Below are 24522 nucleotides of genomic sequence, written 5' to 3'. Positions count from 1 at the left end.
GGATCCTGCTGGGATCATACTGGGAGGGCACAGGGGCAGCGTGATGGCTCCAGCCATCCAGGGTGGGATGGATCCAGGTGGGAACCCACATCTACAGGAATGGTTTTTCATCTCTATTTTAGGCTGTTTGTGAGGTCGCAGCTCCACAAACCCCTTTAAAGGTGAGACTATGACCCTGTTCCCTGACATTTTTAGCGAGGCCCACATTCCAAGCCCCTGCAGGGGTTGTTTTGCCCCCAGGGTGGATTTTTGGGATTCTCTCTACCATCGCTGCTTTAAGAGGCACCGCTGTTGTCGGTTCCCACTGTAACTCCCCTTAAAGGGCAACACGACTCCCGTTAATTGTGGTGGCAGAGTCTTGAGGGGAGGACTTGTGGTTCTCGTGATGCTTTGGGGGTTCTGGAGAGTTTGGGGGTCCCAGGTGATGCCGATGATGGCAATGGGGACCCCATGCTGGGTATAAACATTCATGAGGGTTTCCTGTGGACGGTATGTGGATCCTGGTGGTTTTTGGGGTCATGGTGGTTTTTGGGGGGTTCCAGACGGGGTTTTTCAGGGATCCTGAAGTGGAGGATGAGGTGATCCCAAGGGGAACTCAAGGCTGTTTTGTGGAACCTGCCGGTGACAGAGATGGGGACCTTGTGTGTCAGAGTCTGTCCAAGGATGTGATATGCCTCACGACTGTCTTCAAAGGTGGCTCCTGCTTTGGCTCTGGGCCCCTTGCTTTGCCTCAACACAGGTGGCTCTTGCTTTGGCTTTGTGCCACTCGCTTTGGTCCCCGCCTTGACCAACCTACAAAACTCTGGAGACCCCTGCTCACCTTCGTGTACACCCCACTGGAGAAGATCGCATCTATGGGCATCTTGGCCTTGAGGACTCGTCACTCCACGTTGGTAGCTATAATCCCCTTTCCCTCTTTTCTATCTTTCTTACTATTCTCTATTTTCTCTCCCCACTATCACATTTTGGTGGCACTAAATAAAGGTGCATTTTTTGTTGTATAAACTGAGTTGTCCCCCGCTGTGTCTTTTGCATTCTGAGATCCCAAAACGAACCATCAGGTTCCCCGCATATGTTTGTGGACCCTGGCATAAATTGGCGTCACGGACAGGATCTTGATAGACAGAGAAGTTGTGGGTTTTATATAGTTTGTAACAGGGGAAGGACCCTTGTCTCAGCTGCACCTAGCACGCCACTTTGGTGAGCGCTGTTAGAAAGCAAGGGGGGGCCAGGGAAAATTCCCACAAACTGTATACACCCAGGCAAAGAGCATTCCCTGTCATCAGGATTTCCTAAAAGATCTCATTGTGCAAAAGATGGGACTGTAGTTGTATTTTGTTGTGTGTTGTGGACTGCTTGGTGTAGTTGAGGAGACAATCAAGTTGTATGTAACTAAGGAGTGCCTCCCAAGCAGTTTGGTCTCCTCACCCATTCCAGGGAAGTGAAGGGAAACACAGTTTTAGCTGTGCCAGTGTGTAACTTTAAGAATACCTCCCTGAGAGAGGTTGTTGTCCCTTCACCAAAATGATTGAAAAACATAAGGATGGATTTTATGCTTTGCTTGCAAAACATGGTGCTTGACCTTCCCCAGCCGGAGAAGGATGGGCACAGAATAATTGGTGTAATTTTGAAAACATTGTAGATAGAATATATTCTTTGCAACATGATGCTAGATTTAAACTGGGCAGAAATAAAACCATTCTTTGCTCAGTTTTGGGGGCCTATCTTTTGGCAGCCGTAGAAACCCATTTTAAAAGGGTAAGTGAAAAAAAAGCATTAATAGACTCCCTGCAAAATTTGTTAGAAGCTTTGCAAAAACAATTAGAACAGGAAAGAAATCAGAATTATTTCTTGCAGATTTCCCTTGCAGAAGAGCAAAGTAAAAACTTAAAACCTGTCGATTCACCTAAAGAGATAGAAGGAAAGGAGATACACAATATTAAAAAAATATACCCTCAGAAAGAATTAGTACACATGCAAAATTGTGGGGAACACTGTTGTTCCAACTTGAGACCTCTTATTAAAACATAATATAACTATATAAATGAAGAGGATCATGATCCCCACATAACCACCAAAGAAATACCATTCACTGCCACTGAATTAGCTAAAATAAAAAAAAATACTCCCTAGTGAATCAGAGACGGAGTATGTTTTTAGAGTTTCACTCACCGGAGGTGACCAAATTAAATTAAGTGAACAAGAAGCAAGTGGCTATTGGGGACATGGAGTTTTCTTAACAACAGGAAATACACGTGCTCCATGGTCCCTGACACAGAGTGCAGCTTACTGGGCAGGGGGACTAAACCCCCTTGAAAGGGGCAACTCTCCGACAATTGTCGGCACCTCAGACCAGCTCCTAGAAAACATCCACAAAGCTGCATGCTTGCAAATGATACATGAAATAGAAAACTTGGATGACATCCAAGACAAACTTGCCTCAGTCATTACCCCTCCCTTTTCCCCTGAACAGTCAGCAAATCCTTGGTTTACTGATGCTTCTGCTTTTTACCCAACAGCTCCAAGCAGAGTTCCCTCACTGTGGGGACCAAGTGATTCCAACAATCCAGCACATAACCCTGGACAACCTGTTTTGGTGGACCTCCCTACTGCAGGGGAAGTACCACTAGTGCTAAAAACCCCTCTGAATAAATACACATGGGTACTCTTTGATGCTCTAGGGAAAGAGTATCAAATAAATACACGCTGGATAATTTCCACCATTCTAATTTTCTGCCTCCTGGTGGCAGATTCTGTTGTGCTTACTTTTCACAGGAGAACTCCGAGGGACATGAAGGCCATGTAAACCATGATAAAAATTTTAAACAGGAAATTTTAACAGTATTGATTAATGAATAAATTGGTTGCCACAATTAGTGATTTTACTAAAGTACAACAACCCCTGAAGTCCTCTGTCCACTTTGGGGACACATCAGTGGTTGCTATCAAACATTTTACCAAACTGGGAAAAGGTAAATTTAAATGATCACAAATTGGTAATTGATACACTTGGTATTATACAAGTGGCATTGCTCAAAGCAACATTTCTTTGGCTTTTGGCTGCATCCAGGCACAGGTTTGGATGCAGACGGTTGTTACCTCAATCATAAGGGAAGGTGAGGAAGGCATCTTTCCTACTGAAATTCGGAAAATAATTTGGGATAATGCAAATGCTTTTGAAAGGGAATTCCAATCCTGGTGGAACTTGGTGAACTTCACCTATAACCCCAATACCAACCCAGTTACAGCTTTTGTGTTAACAATACGCAATGCTTCAGTGCATTTGATATTCCCAATCATTGCATTAGGTATAAATCATGATGGAGCCATTCTCTATCCTTCCGAGCATAGGGAATGGGCCCGTCAAAGTGGGGAAAAATGGCAAACTGTCAATTTAGAATCTTGTGTGGTTAGGGAGCAACAAGGTTTCATTTGTGAAGGTAATGCAATCATAGCTCAAGACATCTGCTTAGACACAGAGCAAAACATTTGTCACTTTGAAGTACACCCTAATGAAACTCCTGAAACAGTTATATATATGCTTGTGTATATAGGCAACGGATGTGCTTGTGTGAGAACTGCTTGTGATGAAGTGCTTGTAGAAAATGTAGCAGTGAATCTTAGGAATCATTCAAATTTTTGTGTTTGTAATTTTACCACAATTACACGATGTGACTTTTCTTACACAGCCCCAGTCACGTCCTATCACCTTTTACAATCCAATTTTACACTGATTCATCAGATAATGCCTGCTCCCATTGGAATGAACTTAACTTTGATTAAGCAATTGTTGCTTCACCAGGATTTAATAGAAATTTTGGAAAAGATCAAGAAAAATGGACAGAGAACTTAAGTAACAGTCCATCATGATGTAAAAGAAATACATTGTGTTTTAGAAAGGGTAAAAAAGGATGCTGAACACAGGTGGTGGGACACCCTTTTTGGGTGGTCACCTACTGCTACAGGTATCTTGAACAAAGTGTGTAATCCAATTGTTGTCCTTTTGATTTTGGTTTTTATCGGTTTTCTTTTGTCAGTTGTTTTATACATCCTAAATTGGAAAATGATGAAGCAATGGACACACTTGACATCCATAATGAATGCACACAGTTTAATCGATACCCCTTTTGCAAAAGACACTCCTAAAGTTATTGACACTAGACTCACTACCAAAACAGCGAGAATTAGGCCTGCAACAGCAAGTTAACTTGAAGTTGTTTGTTGTTTGTTTTGATTGGTGTGTTTGTTTTAGTTATATTATAATTAAAATTATTTTTCATTTGAAAATTGTTATAATTAAAATTAACTTTGTGATTTCTTTTGATTAAGTCAAAGAGAATAGTTTTAATTAATCAATTAATATTGATAGTATACTGTTTTATTGTTATATTGCTTTTTGATTTTTTGTGATTTGAGTATTTTGGAAAATTGTTTTAATCAAATATTGATTGTTTTGTTTGAATTATATTTTCCTTTTCCCTATTTCTTCCTGTTTTTTCTCTCTTTCTTTCTCTCTCCCTCTCACTCTTTACTATCTCTGTTTTCTGGGATATGCTACCAACACTGACGAGTCCTGAAGACATCGTGACGCTGCAGACCCTTGCTAAGAGGAGAACCTTTGTCATCAGTCATGAGTCACGGGGTGGTGTCAGAGTCTGTCCAAGGATGTGATATGCCCCACGACCGTCTCCAATGACTGAGGACTGAGACCCCAGACTCTGAAAGAAGCCCTGGCCTGGCTGAGGTGGAATGTTTGCCACGTCCTGGAGGACTGGTCTGCATCTCCATGAGAACAGAGTGCAAGAACAATGGAACTGGTCACAGTGGATTGAGCCAAGGCTACTTGCCCAAACTGGTCCGCCCGTACCAGAGCACAGCACGTATGGTGTGCAGCTTGTCCCTGAGCACCCAACCTCGACACAGGTGGCTCTGGTTTTGGCCCTGTGACTCTCCTTTGTCCCACCCTTGATGCAGGTGGCTCCAGTTTTGTCCCAACCTTGACTCAGGTGGCTCCTGCTTTGGCTCTGGGCCCCTTGCTTTGCCTCAACACAGGTGGCTCCTGCTTTGGCTTTGTGCCACTCGCTTTGGTCCCTGCCTTGACCAACCTATAAAACCCTGGAGACCCCTGCTCACCTTCGTGATCACCCCACTGGAGAAGATCGTGTCTATGGGCATCTCGGCCTCGAGGACTTGTCCCTCCACGTTGGTAGCTATAATCCCCTTTCCCCTCTTTTCTATCTTTCTTACTATTCTCTATTTTCTCTCCCACTATCGCATTTTGGTGGCACTAAATAAAGGTGCATTTTTTGTTGTATAAACTGAGTTGTCCCCTGCTGTGTCTTTTGCACTCTAAGATCCTAAAACGAACCATCAGGTTCCCTGCATATGTTTGTGGACCCTGACACCCTGGGAGGCCAAGACAAGCAGATGTTTCTTTTCCAGAAGGTATGATCAGGAAAGAATCCTTGGATATACAGAAATTTGGAAGTGAGATCTTGCAAATTTTCATCATGAGCACCTGGAATGTTGGTGCTTTTCCATAGTAAAGACAGGGTGGAGCCCCAATGTTTTGAAAGCAGATCAGAAGTTGCCCCCAGGAGGCCAAGACCAGAAAGACTTGTCTGTCCTTGCAGCTCTTCCCTGGGAGCAATCCTAGGATGGAATTTGGGAGGTAAAATCCCAGTTTTGACCATGGGCTCATGGATGAGAAGGACAATTCTTTTTCATAGGAAGAAAAGTACAGAGCCCCATTGTTTTCATGGTAGATCAACAGAGGTGATCCACTGGCCAGACATGGCCCCAGGAGGCCAAGCCAGACTGTCTTTTCTCTCCTGGAAGCTTTTGGCTGGAAGCTATCCTTGGATATCCAGAATTTTGGAGGCCAAATCCCAATTTTGGCCATGGGTCTCTGGAAGAGAAGGACATTTCTTTCCCTCAGGAAGGAAAACATGGAGCCCCAGAGCTCCAGGGGCAGATGGGAAGCATCCCTGGACATTCCATGGTCAGCTGGAGCTGTCAGGCAGCCCCCAGGAGGCCAAGCCAGCCAGACCTGTTCCATGTTCCCTGGTTCCATGGGGAGAGGGAAACAAGGCGCAGGGACAAGAATGAATCCACCAGAAAGCCAAGGCCAGAATGTCCTGAAAACCATCCCTGGCTGGGGTCAGGCTGGGCTCAGCCACAGCCCCCAGACCCATTTGCTGAGGCCAGGTTTGCACCCCCATCCCCCAATCAAGAGTTTTGGGGGTGTGGGGTAACCCCTGCTCAGGAGGAGTGAACAGCACCCCCCTGACCCAGCCTGGCTCAGGTGTAAAAGCCCCACCCCGGCAAGGCCACACACACACAGGGGACAGTGTGACACTTGCCCTGCCCCAGGGGAGGTCTCTGTCCCTGTCACTCCCTTGCTCTCCCCTCCTTTTCCCTTTCACAGGCTGGGGGGCTTGGCCAAATGTGAGAATCATTTTACTCTTCATCACTGTTGCCTTTGTGCTGGCTACACAGAAATTTCCTTCTTTAAGAACCTTTTTCGTGTTGAATTTTCACTTTTCTTCTATAAGAACCTGTCAGCAGCTGAGCTGGAGCTGTGCAGGAAGTGATGAAATTTGGAATTGCCACCATAATTGCTTGTCTTGTCAGTTTATTTATGTTTGGGATTTGTTTGCATTTTCATCACAGGTGAAAATATGATGAAAAAGCACACTTGGGGGAAGAACAAAAACTCAAAGCATTCGAGGTAGGATTAAGTTTGATTTCTGCCAAGTGTATTTTGTCTGGTGCCCAGGGGATGTTCGAGGGGTCTCTGTGCCTGGGGGATGCTTGGGAGGGGCTTTTGGGAGTTGTCCCTTTCCCTCTCACCCTAGGCCATTCCCGAGGAGGTGTCCCTGTCCCTCTCACCTCAAGCCATTCCCGAGGGAGTCTCCATCGTTCTCACCCCAGGGAATTCCTGGGGGGATCTCCCTCCCTCTCACCCCTTTGCCAGGGGGGTGCTCAGGGGAGTCTCAGTCCCTCTCTCCCCAGGGAATGCTTGGGGGTCTCTGTCCCCCTCACCCTGGGGGATGCTCGGGGGGTCTCCATCCATCACACCTCAGGCAATGCTTGTGCAGGGCCGGGGACCAGGGGCTCTGTGTCCCTCTCCCTGCTGAGTGTGCTCACGGGTTTGGGGCCTTTCTGACCTTCTCATACCTGGGGAGGCCCCGGGTCTCTGTCCCTCTCAGGCCCAAACATCATCAGGGTGAGAGGGACAGAGACACCCCAAACCTCGGGAAGGGCTAAATGTGGGATTTGGTTTGGGGCTGAGGATTTAGGAAGGGGCTGGAATTGGGGCAGGGGGTGGAGTTGGGGCTGAGATTTGGATTAGAGCTGGGATTGGGGTCAAGGCTAGATCTGGGATTGGCATTAGTGCTGGGGTTGGGATTGGGTCTGGAGCTAGACAAGTCTGGGACTGGGATGAGATTAAATGCAGGACTATGAGTGTGTCTAAATGTGGAGGGAGATTGAGACCAGGATCAGGGTTAGGTTTGGGACTGAGCACATGCAGATTGGGATGGAGGGATGTCACTGCAGGATGTCCCTGGCATCGTCCCAGCCCTCCTCAGGCATCTCCAAACATGGGGGGCAGCTGGATGGTCCAAGGTCCAGGTGCTCCCATGCTGCCCCTCAATACCAGGTGAGCATTCCGTGAGGGCAGCCCTGAATGTGAGCCTTGGGATCTGGGATCAGCCTTCACATCCCTGTGGGAGCAGCTACAGACATGAGGAGAGATTTTTTCCCCCTTCATTCCTGTGGAAAGGTGAACCCCAGCTGCCCTTTCCTTCTGGTGCCTCCTCATCTCCTCTGCTGAGGATGTCAAACCCACAGGAGCAGGAAAATCCCCATTCTGTGTTTCCTCATGTCTGCAGCCTGGGACATCCACTCAGAACAAAGCACTTTCTGAAAGCCCTGCTGAAGGACATCAGGAGGAGGTTTGTGAGAAAGGGAGGAAATTGTATTTTGATAGGAAATAGAAGTTGCAAAATTATTTCTTTCTGTCCATTCATTTTCAGTCAGTTGCCATTCTGTTTTCAGTGCCACCTCCTCAGCTGATTGGATTTGTGTTCTCCTTTCCCTTCTGCCTTTCTCTGCCTGCTCTGTTTCTCTCTCAGTGTCTCTCTTGAGCCAGGGCAGCTCCCACCAAAGACCCTCCCCTGATTTAATTCCCAGTCCAGGAGCTAAAACAACCATGGGTGAAGTGATGAAGGCTGGCAGTGAAATGTCACTGTAAGACCTTGCTCCACTTGGCTTTTGGCTCCTTGTTAAGAACTTTGCCTTCAAGGGCAGGAACATCTTTTCCTCGCTGGGAACTGGAATTGCAGACCCTGGGAGTGTGTGCCATGGATTCCAGAGGGGCATTCCCGGGGCTCCCAGGGTGCTGCTCCTGCCGTGCCTCCCAAGGAGCTGTGCAGGGCCAGGGGACAAGGTCCAGCAGCTGTGTGGGCTCCCAGAGCAGGCAGCAAAGGTGGCTTTGCTGGACATTTCCCCTGCCCGTCCCTGGGGCTGATCGGGGGCTCCCCTCACCCAGCAGCCGGTGTGGAGGTGGCTGTGGGGCAGAGGAGGTGGGAAAGGGAGGAAGGGCTGGAGGAAAAAGAGGGAGAGAGGAGCAGGAGGAGCAGGAAGAGGAGAGAGGAAAGAGGAGGAGGAGAAGAAGCAGGAGCAGGAGGAGGAGCAGGAGGAGCAGGAAGAGGAGCGGGAGAGCCAGGCTGTTCACACACCTGCACGCTGAGTCTGCAGGACCCCCTGCCCTGGCAGCATTGCCCCCAGCCCCAACTCAGGTGAGGGGGGAGGGTGAGCTCCCCAGCTCCATCCAGGGGACTCGGAGGATTTTTTTGGAGAGTGTTTGGAGCAGGCAGATTCTGGAATCAAGCTCCAGATATCTCCGGACATCTGTAAGAGGGGCTCTTTTGGGGGGAGAGGAGCTGTAATTGCCCCTTGGGAGGGTCTTGGGGGGTGGATTTGGGAATGGCCCAGTAGTGATGGGGCTGGACACTGGTTTTAAGAATCCCCATTAGAGCCAGAGGTGTGGAATGTGGGACCCCAAGGGTGGGGAGAGGGGAAGAGACGATACCAAAGGTGGGAGACCCCGGCAGCCTTGAGATGAGGCAGGGAAAGGACCCCTAACCCTGAAAGGGGCGGCAGGGAGGGGGGGAGCCCCAAAGGCCTGGACTGGGGCAAAGATGGAGACTGGGAGCCCTGGGAGCCCTGAAACCCCCAGCATCCTTGAGTAGGACCCTGGAGAGAGGGCATGTGCAGCAACTCTGAGATGGGGAACCAGTAGAACTCCAGAGGGATGAGACTGGAAAGAGGGAGCTGCTGGAGAGTTTTTTGATTTATTCTCAATTTTTGGAGGTTTTTATGGACACCAGGTGCCGGTGACTTTTAATAATGGATTTGGGCAGGGGAATCTTGAACCCAAAGTGTTCACAGCTTCTTTTTCCCCAAACCAGAATTGCTCATTCCCAAACCTTGGCAAGATGGAGAAGGAGGTTGTGAGGAAGAGGAAGATGCCCCAGGACAGCCAGGCAGGTGAGGAGGAAGTCAGTGCCCCTTTCCCCCTCTGTCCTCCTCCATCTCCCAGCCCAGCATGGCCCCCGGCTGCAGGACAACCCCGCTGCCGACGCCGTGCTGCCGGGTATGCACTGGGGGGTTCTCCTTCCCCTTCCCTGTGGCACGGAGGCAAATCCCATCCTGTCCTTGTCCTTCTTCCCCCAGACAAGGAGCTGAGGATAGAGACCGGAGAGGACAAACCCCCAGGGCAGAACCTCGTGGAAGAGGCTGTTTTGAGCGGCTCCACAGCACAGGAATCCAACAGGGAGAAAAAGCCCCAGAGATCCCACAGGAGGAGGGGCTCCAAACCCATCCCAGGGTGCTCTGAGGAGAAAAGACCCGCCCTGAGCTGGGAAGGTGGACAGAGCTTCAGCCGGGGCTCTGAGCTGGTGGTCCATGAGCAGCTTGATGATGGGGAGAAGCCCTACAAGTGCTTGGAGTGTGGAAAGGGCTTTAGGAAGAATTCCCACCTAATCCAGCACCAGCAGATCCACACTGGGGAGGGGCCCTACAATTGTCCCCAGTGTGGGAAGAGGTTTCAGACCAGCTCCAATCTCCTACACCACCAGCAGATTCACACAGAGCAGAGGACATTCTGCTGCCCCAACTGCAGGAAGGGCTTCAAGCACAACTCCACCTTCGTCACCCACCGGCGCATCCACACTGGGGAGAGGCCCTATGAGTGTCCCCAGTGTGGGAAGAACTTCTCAGACAGCTCTAACTTGACCAGACATCAATGGAGGCACCGGTGAGGGAAGCCCTGAGAGTGCCCCAGCTGTGGGAAGAGCTTCATGTGAGTCTCCAACTCCATCCCCCATCAGAGGACCCACATTGGGCAGAGCCCTGGTGACCCACATTCACTGTGATCCATGCTGGGAAGACATTTGTCCCTTTCCCTGCCCCTGGCAATGGTGTGAAGTGGGATTGAAGAACCTCAGGGTCTGGCCGTTGCCCTGTCATTGTATTTGATCCCATCTCAGGTCATTGACAGGGGCAGGAAAGGGACTCTCTCTCTCTCCCCCAAAGAGAAAATTGTCCTTCCCAGGAGAATGGAAATATGTAGCTGGGATAAGCCAGTTGGTAATTGGTTGTAATTTTCTGTTTATTGTTTGTCTTATCCCCTCTGTTATCACTCTTGTTTCTGTTCCTGTTTGTTCTTATCTTGTTGCTGTTCCCAGTAAATTGTTCTTATCCCAGTCTGGGATCTTTGCCTTTTGTACTTTCAGTGCCAGGCTGGAGGGCAGCGAGGGGCAGCACGGTTTTAGCAGGAGCAGGAAATTGGGGAATCCCATTCCTAAAGCCCGGCCCGTGGAAACCGAGCATCACAGCTGGGGCCAGCCCTGGCTGCCCTGGGAACAGCCTTGGGAGCGGGGCCCTGGCTGGGGGCTGTGGGAACCTCTTCCCTCTGGTGCCCAGGGACAGGAGTGCAGGGAACGGCTGGAGCTGAGTCGGGGCAGGTTTGGGTTGGGTCTGAGGAAAAGGTTTTTCCCCCAGAGGCTGCTGGGGCACTGAGCAGGCTCCCAGGGAAGGGTCCCAGCTCCAGGGCTCTCTGAGCTCCAGCAGCGTTTGGACACCGCTGCCAGGCCCAGGCTGGGATTGTTGGGGTGTCCTGTGCAGGGCCAGCAGTTGGACTCCAGGATCCTGATGGCTCCCTCCCAACTCAGCCAATTCTGTGCTTCTGGGATCCCCTGGCCCTGGGAATGGGACTGCAAATGGTTGCCATGGGACGGGACTCTGGCTCCAGGCCTGAGCTGGGATGGTCAAGAGCCCTGTGCTCAGAGGCAGTCCCAGCCATGCCATGGGGACATCCCAGGGCACCTTGGGCTGCAGTGGCACCCATCTGTCACAGGCACTCACGGGGGCTCCACGGTGACATGCCAGGAGTCCCCAGGCTGCCAAAGAGCTGCGATGTCCCAGACACTCACAGGGCTTCCTGTCATGGGCAGAGTGGGAGCTTCAGGCCAAAGCTTAATTTCTTCATTGGAGAAACTCCTGCTGAGTCATGAGATGGAGAAATGACACCCAACAGCCACCATGGATCCTCAAACCCCTCCAGGAGGCCGAGACATTTAAAACTCTATAGAAGAGAGGAGACTGGGAGCAGCTGGATCCAATCCCAGCCTTAGACTTTGTCAAAGGTTTATGTGTAAAATATTGGAGAGGTGGAATTTTACCAGAATGCAATTTGTCTCAAAGGATTAACAATGGAATACCAGATATATTTCTATACATACAGCCATGATTGATTCGGATCAGGATTAGACAGAAGGATTTATTTATACCACAGAGTAAATTTTTTAAAAGAGTAATTTACTCCACAGTATAGCAGTTATAACAATTTTAAGAATATATTGCTTTGCCCTGCAAAGCCTAAAGGTCACCTGTGCCCCCCTGGTTCTGGCAGCCCCTTGGGAAGGAGGGAAAGGCCAGAGAAGGGGCTGGCTTTGGCTGCTGGATGTGGGCTCCAGCAGAGACAAGGAGGAGTCAAGGGAGTGGATGGAGCCCAGTGAGCAGCCCCTTGTCCCCGTGCAACCCTGGGATGGTTTGGATGGGAAGAGCTCTGCACTGCTCATCTCCTCCAAACCCCTGCCATGAGCAGGGACATCTTTCACCAGATCAGGTTGTTCAGAGCCCTGTCCCAGCTGCACTGGAATGTTTCCAGGGATGGGGCATTGACCACCTCCCTGGGAACCTGTCCTGCTTGATCACCAATCTCAGCATCAAAATTTTTTCTATATTACTCCTTATCTGAACCTCCCTTCTTTTAGTTTAAAACCACCACCCTTTGTCCTATTGGGACAGGCCCTACTCAAACCTTTGTCCACCATTGCATTTCCATTGAGCTGGGTCTCCATGGCAATTGGCAGGACAGGTGAGCCAGGTGTGGTGTCCCAGGGAGGGCTGCCATGGAAACAGTGGCCAGCACTGCCCCTTTCTGTCTGCCTGAGCTGCCTTTGGCCCTGGCAGTGGCGTTTGCTGCTGGTTCCGCGGCGCCTGAGCAGCCAGCGCGGCACAGGGCAGGTGGCCATGGCACAGCCCCCAGCAAGGGATCCCCTCTGCCTCTGGCCACTGACACCAGCCCTGAGCAAGGGGCCCAGGCAGTGGGCTCAGGCCACTGGCCATGGCCACAGCCCCTTGCCATGGCCCAGGGCAGCTTGGGGTGATGATCCACCCTCACTCCTGGCCCAGGGCAGGGCTGCAGTGCCCTTCCCCACAGCCTGTCTGCACAGAAGCACTTCCAGGGCTCTCTGCATTGCCCTTGCCCTCACTCTGGCCTCACTCACACACCTCCCAACAACCCACCTGCAGCTTGGAGCTGCAAGGAGTTCAAAGCTTGTCTGTCCTTCAGGAGTTGGTCTAATTCTGCCTTCAGCCAACTCTGGATTTGTGTTTATTGCAGAACTTCCTGTGTGTCTAAATCATTCCTTGCATGATTCTGCCTTGGGGAATGGGAACCTCCTTAGTGGCTCCTTGGGCTTGGCACACGCTTGAGGAGATTGTCCAAAATTCAGGAGTTTTAGATTGCTAAGAAAGGAAGAAAACTCCTCGTTTCCTGGTTGCTCCCAGTTCTACAAGTAAAGCAGGTCCCAGGTGAGTGAGAGGAGACAGAATGGTGTTGGGGAATCTGGAGCAGGGTTGTCTACACTGGATCAGATCTCAAGTCAGAGCTTCTCTTACTTGTCCAGACCTCCTTGGGAGAGACCCTAGATTCACCTCTTCTTCAATGAAAACAGATATAAAATACACTCCTGAAAACAGAAATACATATTATTTAGAAAGTCTTTGAAATATTTCTCCATAACTTGAAGAATTAAAACTTCCTAATGAAGTGCACCAGACCAGGGGGAAATCAAGGCAGAGCCATGGTTTGTCAGGACTTGCCCAATCCTAATGAGCCCCGTGGTGCATTTGGTGCTGAGCCCTGGAACCTCAGGGCCTGAGAGGAGATTGCACAAACCTTTCCAAGAGTCCAAGTCAGAGGAAAAACCCAAAGTGTCTGGAAGCATTATTGGATCCCACTGAGGTCCATCCCCAACTCAGGCCCCTCATGGAGTCCTTGAAGGAGAGAACTGGAGGCCAGGATGGCACAACAACTTCTCATGGACTCAGTGGCACAAAGAGGTACTTCAATTACCCTGAATACCTTGAAGCATTAATTAGATGCACTGAGTGTTGTTACTTCCTGAAAATCTCAAGAGACTCATTAAAGCAGATAATTGGAGGCCATGATTCCATGAACCTCTTATATTCAGTGACAAAAAAAAAAGTTCTTAAATAAACCTTGAGTATCCTGAAGGATTAATGAGACACATAGACTATTTTTTTGGACTAGGAATCCCAAGGGACTTCTTAAAGTAGATAATAATCATGAGGCCATGATTTCACAAACCTCTCACAGAATCAATCTTAAAGAGGAAAAACCAAGTTCCTTTGAAATACCTGAAGTACCCTGAAGCATTAATGAGTTACACTGAGTGTTGTTACTGACAAAGCCTCTCACGGGACTAATTAAAGCAGATAATTGGAGGCCAGGATTGCACAAACTTCTCAGGGACTCAAAGGCAAAAGCAAAACTCAAAGTCCTTTGAAGAACTTGCAGTCCCTGGGAGCATTAAGGAGCCCCCCAGGGCCATTCCTGACCAAGGCTCCCCAGGGACTCATTCCAGCACATCCTCCAGGCCACTGGCATGGGAGGCGGATGCTGAGGGCAGGACAAGGGGCTGACAGTGCCCAGCCTTGCTGGGGCTGTGCCAGGAGGCCCCAGGGCCTCAGGACAAGGTGTCTCCTCACAGCCCTTGGTGGCACAGAGGCTGCTGTGCCCCAGGACACCAGGACTTGGCTTCTCTTTGTCCCCAGCTGTCATCACTGCCTGCAGTTCTCTGCTCTGCCTGGGGCCTGGGGACACTTTCTCTGTGGTGTCCCTCATTGGGACCCATTAAAACTTCAGGAAACTTTGGAGTTGGATTCTGACTTGGAGCTCTTGAGAGGTTTCTTCATCTCCCTCTGAGGGACTGATGTTCAGGGCCTCAGCACAAGCCCCGAGAGGGTCATTAAAATCCTTGTGCTGTGTCTGTGCTGCTGAGCTGGGCTGGGCTCCTGGCACAGAGGCAGCTCCTGGCAACCAAGAAGAGCTTAAAAACACATTTCTCTTGCTGAGCAGCTCTTCTCCCAGCCCAGCAGGGCTGGGGCACTGCCTGCAGCCAGCCCGGGCACAGCACACAGGCACAGAGAGCTTCAATCACTCAGGGCTGGGAAGGGGCTGAGAAGTGACTGCGGGAGAATCACTGCCAGCCCTTGGCACAGGAACCTCTGGCTGCAGGACAATGCAGCTGCAGCTCCTGCAGTGATCTCCTACAGCTGGAACATGCCAATGCCTACAGACTCTGTGAGTACATTCTCTGATTGTGTCTTGTGTGGAGCAGCCAGGGGTGCCCAGGGCTGTCCTGCAGAGCAGGGTCCTGCAGCCCAGGGCGCTGTGCTGGGGCAGGGACTCTGCTGCCTGCCAGGGACAGCTCTCAGCCAGCCCTGGGGGCTGCTCCCAGCACTGGGGGACAAGATCTGGGTGGAAGGAGACAGCTGGTAAGGCTTGGAAGTGTTCTCCTCGTGTGGTGAGGATGCTGCATTGTTCAGGACTGCTCCCAGATTGACATTTAACTGCAGGATATTTTCAAGTAGATTATCCAGGGAGCACAGCGAGGCTGGGGCTGCATAAAATAGAAAATCCCGCTTTGTTAATCCACTACTCTGTGTTGCCTGGATGGGAAATTGCAGATAGATAGTCATCCTTCAGTTCAGGCTTAGAAAAAAAAAAACAATTTCCTCTCAGACCTTATGAAACCAGGCAGTGACAGAAATCAGCAGAGGGTCCCTTGCAGGCAGCATGAGTGTCACGTTTCCAGCCTCCTCAGGGTTTCTCTGACATTGCCATCAGAGCCTGCAGAGCCAGAGCTGCCCCTGGGCAGTGCCTGAGCTGGGAGGGGTCTGCAGGGCAGAGCTGAGCCCCCAGGGCTGGGCTGGGCTCTGGCAGCACTGGCAGGGCCCAGCCCTGGGCACAGGGAAGCAGCTGCAGGCAGGGACAGCTCCAGGCAGCAGAGCCCTGGGCAGGCAGTGGGGGGAAAGTGCCACCAAGCTGTGCTGGGATATTGAAAGTCCTCTCCAAACTGAACTATTCCATGATTACTGTTTTTACAGATCCCCATGCCAAGACACAGCAAATGTCCAACAGCAGCTCCATCAGCCACTTCCTCCTGCTGGCACTGGCAGACACGCGGCAGCTGCAGCTCCTGCACTTCTGCCTCTTCCTGGGCATCTCCCTGGCTGCCCTCCTGGGCAACGGCCTCGTCATCGCTGCCGTCGCCTGCGGCCACCACCTGCACAGCCCCATGTTCTTCTTCCTGCTCAACCTGGCCCTCAGCGACCTGGGCTGCATCTGCACCACTGTCCCCAAAGCCATGCACAATTCCCTCTGGGACACCAGGGACATCTCCTATGCAGGATGTGCTGCACAGCTCTTTTTCTTTGTGTTCTTTATCATAGCTGAGTACTATCTCCTGACCATCATGTGCTACGACCGCTACGTGTCCATCTGCAAACCCCTGCACTACGGGACCCTCCTGGGCAGCAGAGCTTGTGCTCACATGGCAGCAGCTGCCTGGGCCAGTGCCTTTCTCAATGCTCTCATGCACATGGCCAATACATTTTCGCTGCCCCTGTGCCATGGCAATGCCCTGGGCCAGTTCTTCTGTGAAATACCCCCGATCCTCAAGCTCTCCTGCTCCAAATCCTACCTCAGGGAACTTGGACTCATTGCTGTTACCGCCTCTTTAGGACTTGGCTGTTTTGTGTTCATTGTTTTCTCCTATGTGCAGATCTTCAGGGCTGTGCTGAGGATCCCCTCTGAGCAGGGACGGCACAAAGCCTTTTCCACCTGCCTCCCTCACCTGGCCGTGGTCTCTCTGTTCCTCAGCACTGGCGTATTTGCTCACCTGAAGCCCCTGTCCATCTCCTCCCCATCCCTGGATCTGGCAGTGTCAGTTCTGTACTCGGTGGTGCCTCCAGCCCTGAACCCCCTCATCTACAGCCTGAGGAACCAGGAGCTCAAAGCTGCAGTGAGGGCACTGATGACAGGATGGCTCCAGGAACATTAAACTGCTGGGCAATTTCTTCCAATCACTTGTAATAAAAGTCTCCTTTGATACTTCTTGTTGTTTTCATTTTAAATGTTCTTTTTCTTTGTTTTACTCCTTTATTCTTGTCCAAAAATAAATGTCATTTTTTGTGATATTTCTCGATTTGTTTCTATCCAACTTCCTTGTGGCCACAATTTGTGTCAATGAGGGGCTGTGCTCTTGGTGGCTTTAAAGGAACTCAAGGATCTCCCAGCCAAGTTTTCAGCAGAGATGCCCCTTTTGTTCCCTTCTCTGCAGCTGCAGCAGCAATGTCTGTGTGCAGAGCTGGGGGCAGATCAGGGCTGGCACAGCAGCTGTGGCCAGGAGCAGCAGCCCTTGGTGTTGGCAGTGCTGCTCCCGTGGCCCTGCCCCGCTGCCCTCCTGGCCCTGGTGTTGCTGTAGGGCCTGAGTGCTCTCGGGGCCGGGCACAGGGCTGGGGGTGGCAGTGCCGGGGCTGCAGCAGGGACAGGCCATGGGCACTGCTGGGGCAGCGCTGACGCCTCAGGGCAGGGCCTGGGGGCTCCAGCCTCCTTGCCCAGGCTCTCTCAATATGAAAAACAAGGTTCACTTTCTTAGAAAATTTACTGTTTTAATAAAAAAATAAAAAGACAATTAGGAAACAGAAATAAAACAAAGAATCTCTGCTGCAGTTCCCTGGCATTCAGCCAGAAAACACACCCTTCCCTTTCAGAACACTGGTTTAAATGGGTCAGTATGTTACATATTCAATAGACTTTAATGCATTATTCAAACATTCCTTTGAGTTCAGATGCCCTCCTAGCTTCAAGCCCCAAACTTGCCCCATTTTACTCATTTAGCATTTTATCACTCTTTTTTCTTTCGTGGCGCCTCTTGGACATTTCATGTCTAGTTTTTTGATAACAGAAGATCAATAAATTCTTTCTTGGAGCTTTGGTTCACCGTTATCTTCACCTGGATATGGGGGAGGAGCCCCTCTATCTTCCGGTTTGGCCAGTTTAGATGTTACAAACACAGCTTTTTTACTTTTAACACTATATTACAACCTCCCGAAACTATACATATTCATCACATCACCTTTTCTAAATCGGTTTAAAAAGAAGCTAGAAAAACTTCCCACATTATACATATAGCATTCATCTTAAGTTTTGCGAAAAGCCTACTTTAAAATATGCATTTATAAGAAAATCTTCCTCTTCCCTTTTTATAAATGAGAAGTGGGTTTTATGGAAATGGGTAAATTGTAGTACACACTTAGCAAAGTATATAAGCAACACAGTTTTAGAATCACCTGTCCATGTAAGATTTGGTGTTATCCCCTGATAGATCTCAGCCGTGAATAAATTATACCCTCTTTAACACCAATTTAGTGTTAAGGAGTCTTATTCTGATATTTTGGAGATATAGTAACAGCGTGGCCTCACGGACCCAAGGAGACAATTGTGACACTGGGGAACCTGATGGAACAAAGAGTCCATTGTGACCCTGCAGACTCTGATGGAGCCAAGGGGACATTTTGACACTGAGGGGCTGCATGGAACCGAAATCCATTTTGACACAGCAGGGCCACATGGAACTGATGGTCCATTGTGATGCTGCAGATCCAAGGAGACCATTGTGACACTGTGGAAACTCATGGAAGCAAAATGTCCATTGTGACAGAGAAAGGCCTCATGGAATCAAGGGGCCATTGTGACACAGCAGAGCCTCAGAGAGCCAAGGAATCCATGGTGACACTGCAAAACCTGATTGAACAAAGGATCCCTGGTGACACTGCAGAACCTCATGGAACAAAGGCTCCATGGTGACACTGCAGAACCTCATGGAACAAAGGATCCATGGTGACACTGCAGAACTTCATGGAAGAAAGGATCCATGGTTACACTGAGAAACCTGATGGAACAAAGGAACCCTGATGACACTGCAGAAACAAGGAGGCCGTTGTTGACAACATGACAGCTCATGGAACCAGAAGTCCATGGTGACACAGCAAGGCCTCCTGGAACCAAGGGTCCATTGTGACACTCTGTGGCCTCATGGAACCACGAGCTTTTGTGACACAGTGGTGACACCTGGAGCCAAGGGGCCATTGTGACACTGGGGATACAAGGAAATCATTGTGACCCTGAGGAACATCATGGAACAAAGGGTCCATTGTTATACCGGGGGGCCCTGTGGAACCATGAGGACCATTCTGATGCTGTGGTGCTCCATGAAACAAAGGGGCCATTCTGATGGTACCAAGGGGACAATTGTATCACGGTGGGGCTTCATGGTACCAAAGGTCCACTGTGATATTGCAGGGCCTCATGGAACAATGGAGACCATTAGGACTCTTTAGGACTGTAGTGGTTTGAAACAAAACCAGTGAGAGGCTCTAAGTCAGAAATAAAATTTAATAATAATAACAAAAAAAAAGAAGTAAAAAAAAAATGAAAGCAGTAATAAAAAAGACCACTGACAGAGTCAGAATACAACCTGACAACCTGTTGGTCAGGGTGTTGGGAACAGTCCAAAAGGAAGCCCTCCTGGAGTGCCAGATGTAGTCCTGTTGGAAGTAGAGATGGTCCTGTGCAGAAAAAAGGGCTCAGAGATGGGTCTGGACTTCATTCAGGAGTCCCGTGGGAACACTGCATGTGTGGTGACACTTGTGAGATATTTTTATCTTTGTGGAAATGGTTCGGCTCCTCCTTCCTGGGTAGAGCATCTCCCAATGGGATGATGTAATAATGTGTCATGTCATTGGTGAGTTTTAATGGCCCATTAACAGAAGATATCCCCATGGAGGTAATGGGAGGGTGAACAGAGATAAGAAACAATGCCCCACCCAGTTTTAACAGCTGGCTTGTAATCAGAAAGGCAGCTCCTTTTCCCTCCTGGAGTTACAACAGATAAAGAAAAACACCTCTCCAATTGGGTTTCAATAAATAGAATAGAATAAACATTTTCTTTGGTTATAACCCAAGAGGAGGGACCCACAGGATCCAAGGGACCATTGTGACACTGCAGGGCTTTGTTTAAGCACGGGGCTATTTTCCCACAGCAGGGCCTCATGGAATCAAGGGGACCACAGTGACACTGTGGGGCTCCATGAGAAGAAGAGTCCTTTCTGACACCATGACAAAGGAGTGACATTGTGACACTACAGGGCATCATGGACCCAAGGAGGCCATTTTGAAGCAGTGCAGCCTCATGGAGACCATGATGATGACACATTGAGGCCTTGACTTACCTAAGGACCATCGTGGCACTGCAGGGAGTCATGGAACCAAGGGTACAACAGTGACACTGTGAGTCCCCAGGAGGCCAAGGGGGCATTCTTACATTGCAGAAGCAAGGGTCCATTGTGACACAGCAGGGCCTCATGAAATCATGGAGAGTTGCTCCCAGCAGCCCAAAGTGTGATCCCAGTTGCTCCTTCTCAACACCAATATGAGCTCAGTAACCTCCAATAACATCCTTGTCACATGCCAGCACTTCCAGTATGGTCCCAGTGTAATCCTGGTTCCTTCCAATCACTCCCAGTATGGTCCCAGTTGCCTCCAGCTAGATCAATCCCATCAGTCCCAGTTGCCATCTCCTCCCAGCATGCTCCCAGTTGCTCCCAGCTGCTCCCAGCCACCCCCAGTACACGGATGATGTGTATGTTATGTTCCCAGTGACTGTCAGGTGCTCCCAGTATTAATCTGGTCACTCCCAGCATAATCCAAAGATGAGCCCAGTGTGGTCCCAGTCATTACCAGTATGATCCAGTTGCCTCCCACTTGGTTCCAGTTGCTCCAGTAGGAGGGAGTTTGGGTGAACTGTGCAACAGATCAGGAGGAGTGAGATGGGCATTGGGTGGGGCAGGACTGGTGGGATGCAGTTTGGGAGGTGTGAAATGCAGGGAAAACACCTTGGGAAAGGGGGTCTTGATGTCCAGCAGAGGTGGGATGGGTTGGGGTTGGAGTTGGGATTGGAGAGGTGGGATGGGGTCTTGAATTAGACAGCCAAAGTTTGGGAATGATGAAGGGAGGGGGAGCCTGTTAGTAAAGAGGTTTTTGGGTATTCCCTATTCCTTGAAAGATTTTGGGGTATCCCACATTTCTGAAGTTCTTTTGGGGCACTCCCCAATCCTTAGGAGGCTTTACTGAGGGCAGCTCAATGGAGCCCCATTGCCAGGGGTGGTTGCTTTGGGTATGAGCTCAGAGCTTTAGTCGGAGTCTGTTGCCTCAGGGCTGGAGAGCAGAGAAATGATGAATGGCCCCAGACATCTCCAGGGCACGTTTGGGGCCCAGGGCAAGTTCTGTGTAAGTGGGGTGGTCACTGCTCCAGCCCCAGCCACTGCAGCCTCTGGTCCAGCCCCAAAGTGGCTGCCAAGCCCCTAGCACCCCAAAAACCCAACTTGTGAGAGGGACCAGAGCAGGTGAGGCTGTGACACGGGTGTGACACTGACACGTCCCACTGCCCCAGAGCTCCCAGCAGCTGAGATGGGGCTGGATCCCAAGGTGACTGTGGATCTCTCTCTCCCTCTCTCTTCTCCTGACTTCTTCTTCTCAAAAACTGGGTAACATGAAGTTGGACATGTTAGAGTTTGCTCAGTCAGTGCTTTGTGAAGTGCCTTAGCATAATTCCATGTTTAATATTAGTTATAAGCTAAGTTTAATACTATTCCTCTGTAAATGGTTAAGTCATAGGTTATAAGTTCAGATAAATACTATCAAGTGCTGTTCTTTTGCTAAATGGTGAATTTTAAGGTGAAAGTTAAGGTTAAGGTAGAAGTTGGCTGCTGTTAAGTTTGAGCTCTGTTAAGCTTTCAGGCTGTGTTCCTTTTATCCTTGCCCTCACTGTCCTCTTGTCACACACACCCAGGGACACTTCTAGGTTTGTTTCTGGTTTGATGGCATGGATTTATTTGGTTGTATTTTTGCTTTGCTTCTTTGGTGTGCCTGAAGTGTCCAGTCAGGGGTAGAGTGGCTCTTGCCAAGGAACTTTGTCATGCCTCACCACCTGTGCTCCTAACTGGTGATTTTTGTCAAACATGCTCATCTGCTAAACTTACAAAACTCTATATTCACCCTGTGTGGGGTAATGGGCCTTTTGTGGGCATTTTCCATATCTGTTTCTTGGAGTCCTCCTATAAAGATCAGCCTTTCTATTGCCTCCTCTATAACATTATCTCCAAAGGGTGTTACTTTATTTCTAGGTTCTTGAAGGCATCAACTCAGTGGGGCCTCCTGGCACCCAGGAGATCACTGTGACACAATGACATCTTGGGGAACCAAGTGTCAACTGCAGACACAGCAGGGCCTCATGGAAGCCAGGGCCCACTTGGGTAGTGCCAGGGCATGTGGAACTCAGTGTCCACTGTGACACAGCACAGCCCCATGGGACTCAGCAGATCACAGTGACAACATGGAATCTCATGGATGCAAGGCTCTATTTTGACCATGTGGGGCCTCCTGGGACACAAAGCCTTTTCCACCTGCCTCCCTCCCCTGGCTGTGGGGCCCTTGTTTGGCCCAGCAGTGGTTTCTTTGTCCACCTGAAGCCCCCCTCCACCTCTTCTCCATCCCTGGATCTGGCAGAGTCAGTTCTGTACTCAGTGATGCCTCCAGCCCTGAACCCGCTCATCTCCAGCCTGAGGAATTAGGAACACCTGGAGTCCATGAGAAAACTGCTGACTGGATTTCAGAAGTAATCAACTGCCTCTTTTCTTCTGCAGAACCTTCTGAATGTAACTTATTTCAATCTCAGTCTTTCTGTACTTTTTTCCATTTTTGCATTTTCTTAATACATTCCTACTGTTATGTTTTCCACAAACAAATATCATTACTCACATTATTTCTACAGGAATATCTGACATTATTCAGTACCACAACGACTTTCAAAAACATTGTTCCCTGTCCATCTGAATAAAATCATGATTTTTGGCAGCTGTGAAGGAAAGAGGCTCCCAGCACAGCCAGCACAGCCAGGGACAATGGCCCTGGCTCTTTCCACATCTGCTCCTCCCAGCTCCACACTCCCCTTCCCAGCCCTTCTGTGGGTGCAAGGCTGGAGTGCTGTGGCAGCTTGGTCACTGTCCTGCTGCGTGTCCCTGCTGTGACCACAGGCAGGGACAGGCCATGGGCACTGCTGGGACACAGCTGGGCTCCAGCACAGCAGCTCCATCAGCAAAGGCCATCTCCTGAGGGCACGGCAGGAAGGCTTTGCCCTCCTCCAGAGCTGCTGTCAGGAAGGTGCTCCAGGAATGCCCTGGCAGAGCAGAGCCCAGTGCCTGGGGCAGAGGGGCAGTAGGCAGGGGGGACACACAGCAGTGTCCTGCCACAGCCAGAACTCCTGGCATGGACCTGAGGGAGCAGCAGAGCAGGGCCTGGGCTGTGTCTTTGTTCCAAGGACAGAGAGGCCAGAGCCATCCCAGAGGGTCCTGGGCACTTGGGAAAGGCAGAGCTGGGACCAGTCTGCAAACAGGGCAGGGAGGGGCACTGGGAGAGTCCCAGACTGGTCAGGGTCAGCAGGGAAGGGGATGTGGCAAATCCTCCTGCAGCCCTTCCAGGCACTGCAAGGACAAGGCAGGGGCTGCAGAACCCCTGCGGGAGGGAGAAGAAGGGGATGTTGTGTGCCCAGACTTTAGCAGGGCCTGGGACATGGTCTGCTGTGGTCTCCTCAGAGCCAGAGTGGAGAGAGCTGGGCTGAGGGGGTGGAACCTGGGGTGGGTGGGAATTTGGCTGAACTCTGGGGGTCAAATGTCATCTGTGGTACAGGGTTGTTGGAGTCCAGGACATTCCCTTGGATGGCCTGGGACCTGAGGAAAGGAGTTTGAGCCCTGGACAGGGGGGTGTGGAGCCGGTCCAGGGGGCTCGGAGACCTTGGCACAGAGCCCAGTAAAACCGGGTTTGATTTTAATCCATGGGAAAAGCTTTCAACATTGCAGAAGTAATTACAAACCTCCAGGATGTGAAAATTGTAATTTAGCACAGTAGATGATATAGAATTTAATAGTTTTAGAATTCTTAGAATAGAAGTAAATGGGGACAAGATGGTGGAATTTGGGTGGTACCTTATGTACTTCTTCTTCCTCGTCCTCCATTTTTTGGGGCAGTGATCGCACAAAGTAGTTAGAGTGGATTGGATTGAAGTGGAATGTCACTTCTGGTGTGGGCACTGGGCATTGGCACAAAATAGTAAATAACTAGTACGTAATTATCTGTATAAATGTTAGGGGACATCCCATCTGTGGAGCAGTCGCCTCGTGTCCCAGCTGCTGTCTGGACCTCAGCTGGGAGCAGAGAAAATTCTGAGATATTGAATAATAAACAACACGAGAAACCTGAAAACAGACCTTGAAGACTCTGCTTTTTTACACGGATGCGACTCGGGGCTTTTTAGAGGACCAAGGACTTTAAACCACCTAAAGCTCAGGTGAGGAAACCCCCCTGACACAGGGTCTCTTGGCAGTCATGCCCTGGTGACATCCCTCAGTGACCGGTCCTTGACTACATTGCCTCTGTACTGATGCCCCCAAACTAGGCAAGAACACATTACTCCACAGTATAAGGCCTACAGAGCAGATATTTTTTTATTTGACACCAGGAGTGAGGGGGAGAGCTCCACCACAAACTCACTCATCCATTCTTCACACACTACTAGCTTTTATACCTTTTTTCTTTCATGTGCACATTATACTTTCCTCACCTTCATATTTTCTAATTACAAGATTAGGGAAGCCCTTGCAGCACATGTGCAGTTTCTGCACAAGCTGGTCGTCAGCCTCCTGGTGGTCGTTTTGGATGAAGGCTCAGAAGTCTTCCTCAGC

At 50.0% G+C, this 24522-nt stretch overlaps 2 protein-coding genes, 1 long non-coding RNA gene and 1 pseudogene across 3 annotated transcripts; all 4 read left to right on the top strand.

The window, feature by feature from the left end:
- Positions 1–1524: 1524 nt before the first annotated feature.
- Positions 1525–2806, top strand: LOC136373431 (uncharacterized; annotated as a pseudogene).
- Positions 2807–4622: 1816 nt separating this feature from the next.
- Positions 4623–5318, top strand: LOC136373348 (uncharacterized). Its single transcript, XR_010745637.1, has 2 exons — positions 4623–4974; positions 5007–5318. It is a non-coding gene; the product is annotated as an uncharacterized lncRNA (long non-coding RNA).
- Positions 5319–9479: 4161 nt separating this feature from the next.
- LOC136373252 (zinc finger protein 660-like) lies at positions 9480–10361 on the top strand. Its single transcript, XM_066338165.1, has 2 exons — positions 9480–9555; positions 9742–10361. The coding sequence occupies exons 1-2, from the start codon at positions 9504–9506 to the stop codon at positions 10326–10328; spliced, it is 639 nt and encodes a 212-aa protein (XP_066194262.1). The 5' UTR covers positions 9480–9503; the 3' UTR covers positions 10329–10361.
- Positions 10362–15496: 5135 nt separating this feature from the next.
- Positions 15497–16829, top strand: LOC136373236 (olfactory receptor 14J1-like). The gene has a single exon (XM_066338157.1). The coding sequence runs from the start codon at positions 15750–15752 to the stop codon at positions 16722–16724; it is 975 nt and encodes a 324-aa protein (XP_066194254.1). The 5' UTR covers positions 15497–15749; the 3' UTR covers positions 16725–16829.
- Positions 16830–24522: the final 7693 nt, after the last annotated feature.

Source organism: Sylvia atricapilla, chromosome W, assembly GCF_009819655.1.
Source record: "Sylvia atricapilla isolate bSylAtr1 chromosome W, bSylAtr1.pri, whole genome shotgun sequence".
Taxonomy (NCBI): Eukaryota; Metazoa; Chordata; class Aves; order Passeriformes; family Sylviidae; genus Sylvia; species Sylvia atricapilla.
This window is presented reverse-complemented; position numbering and strand designations above follow the sequence as displayed.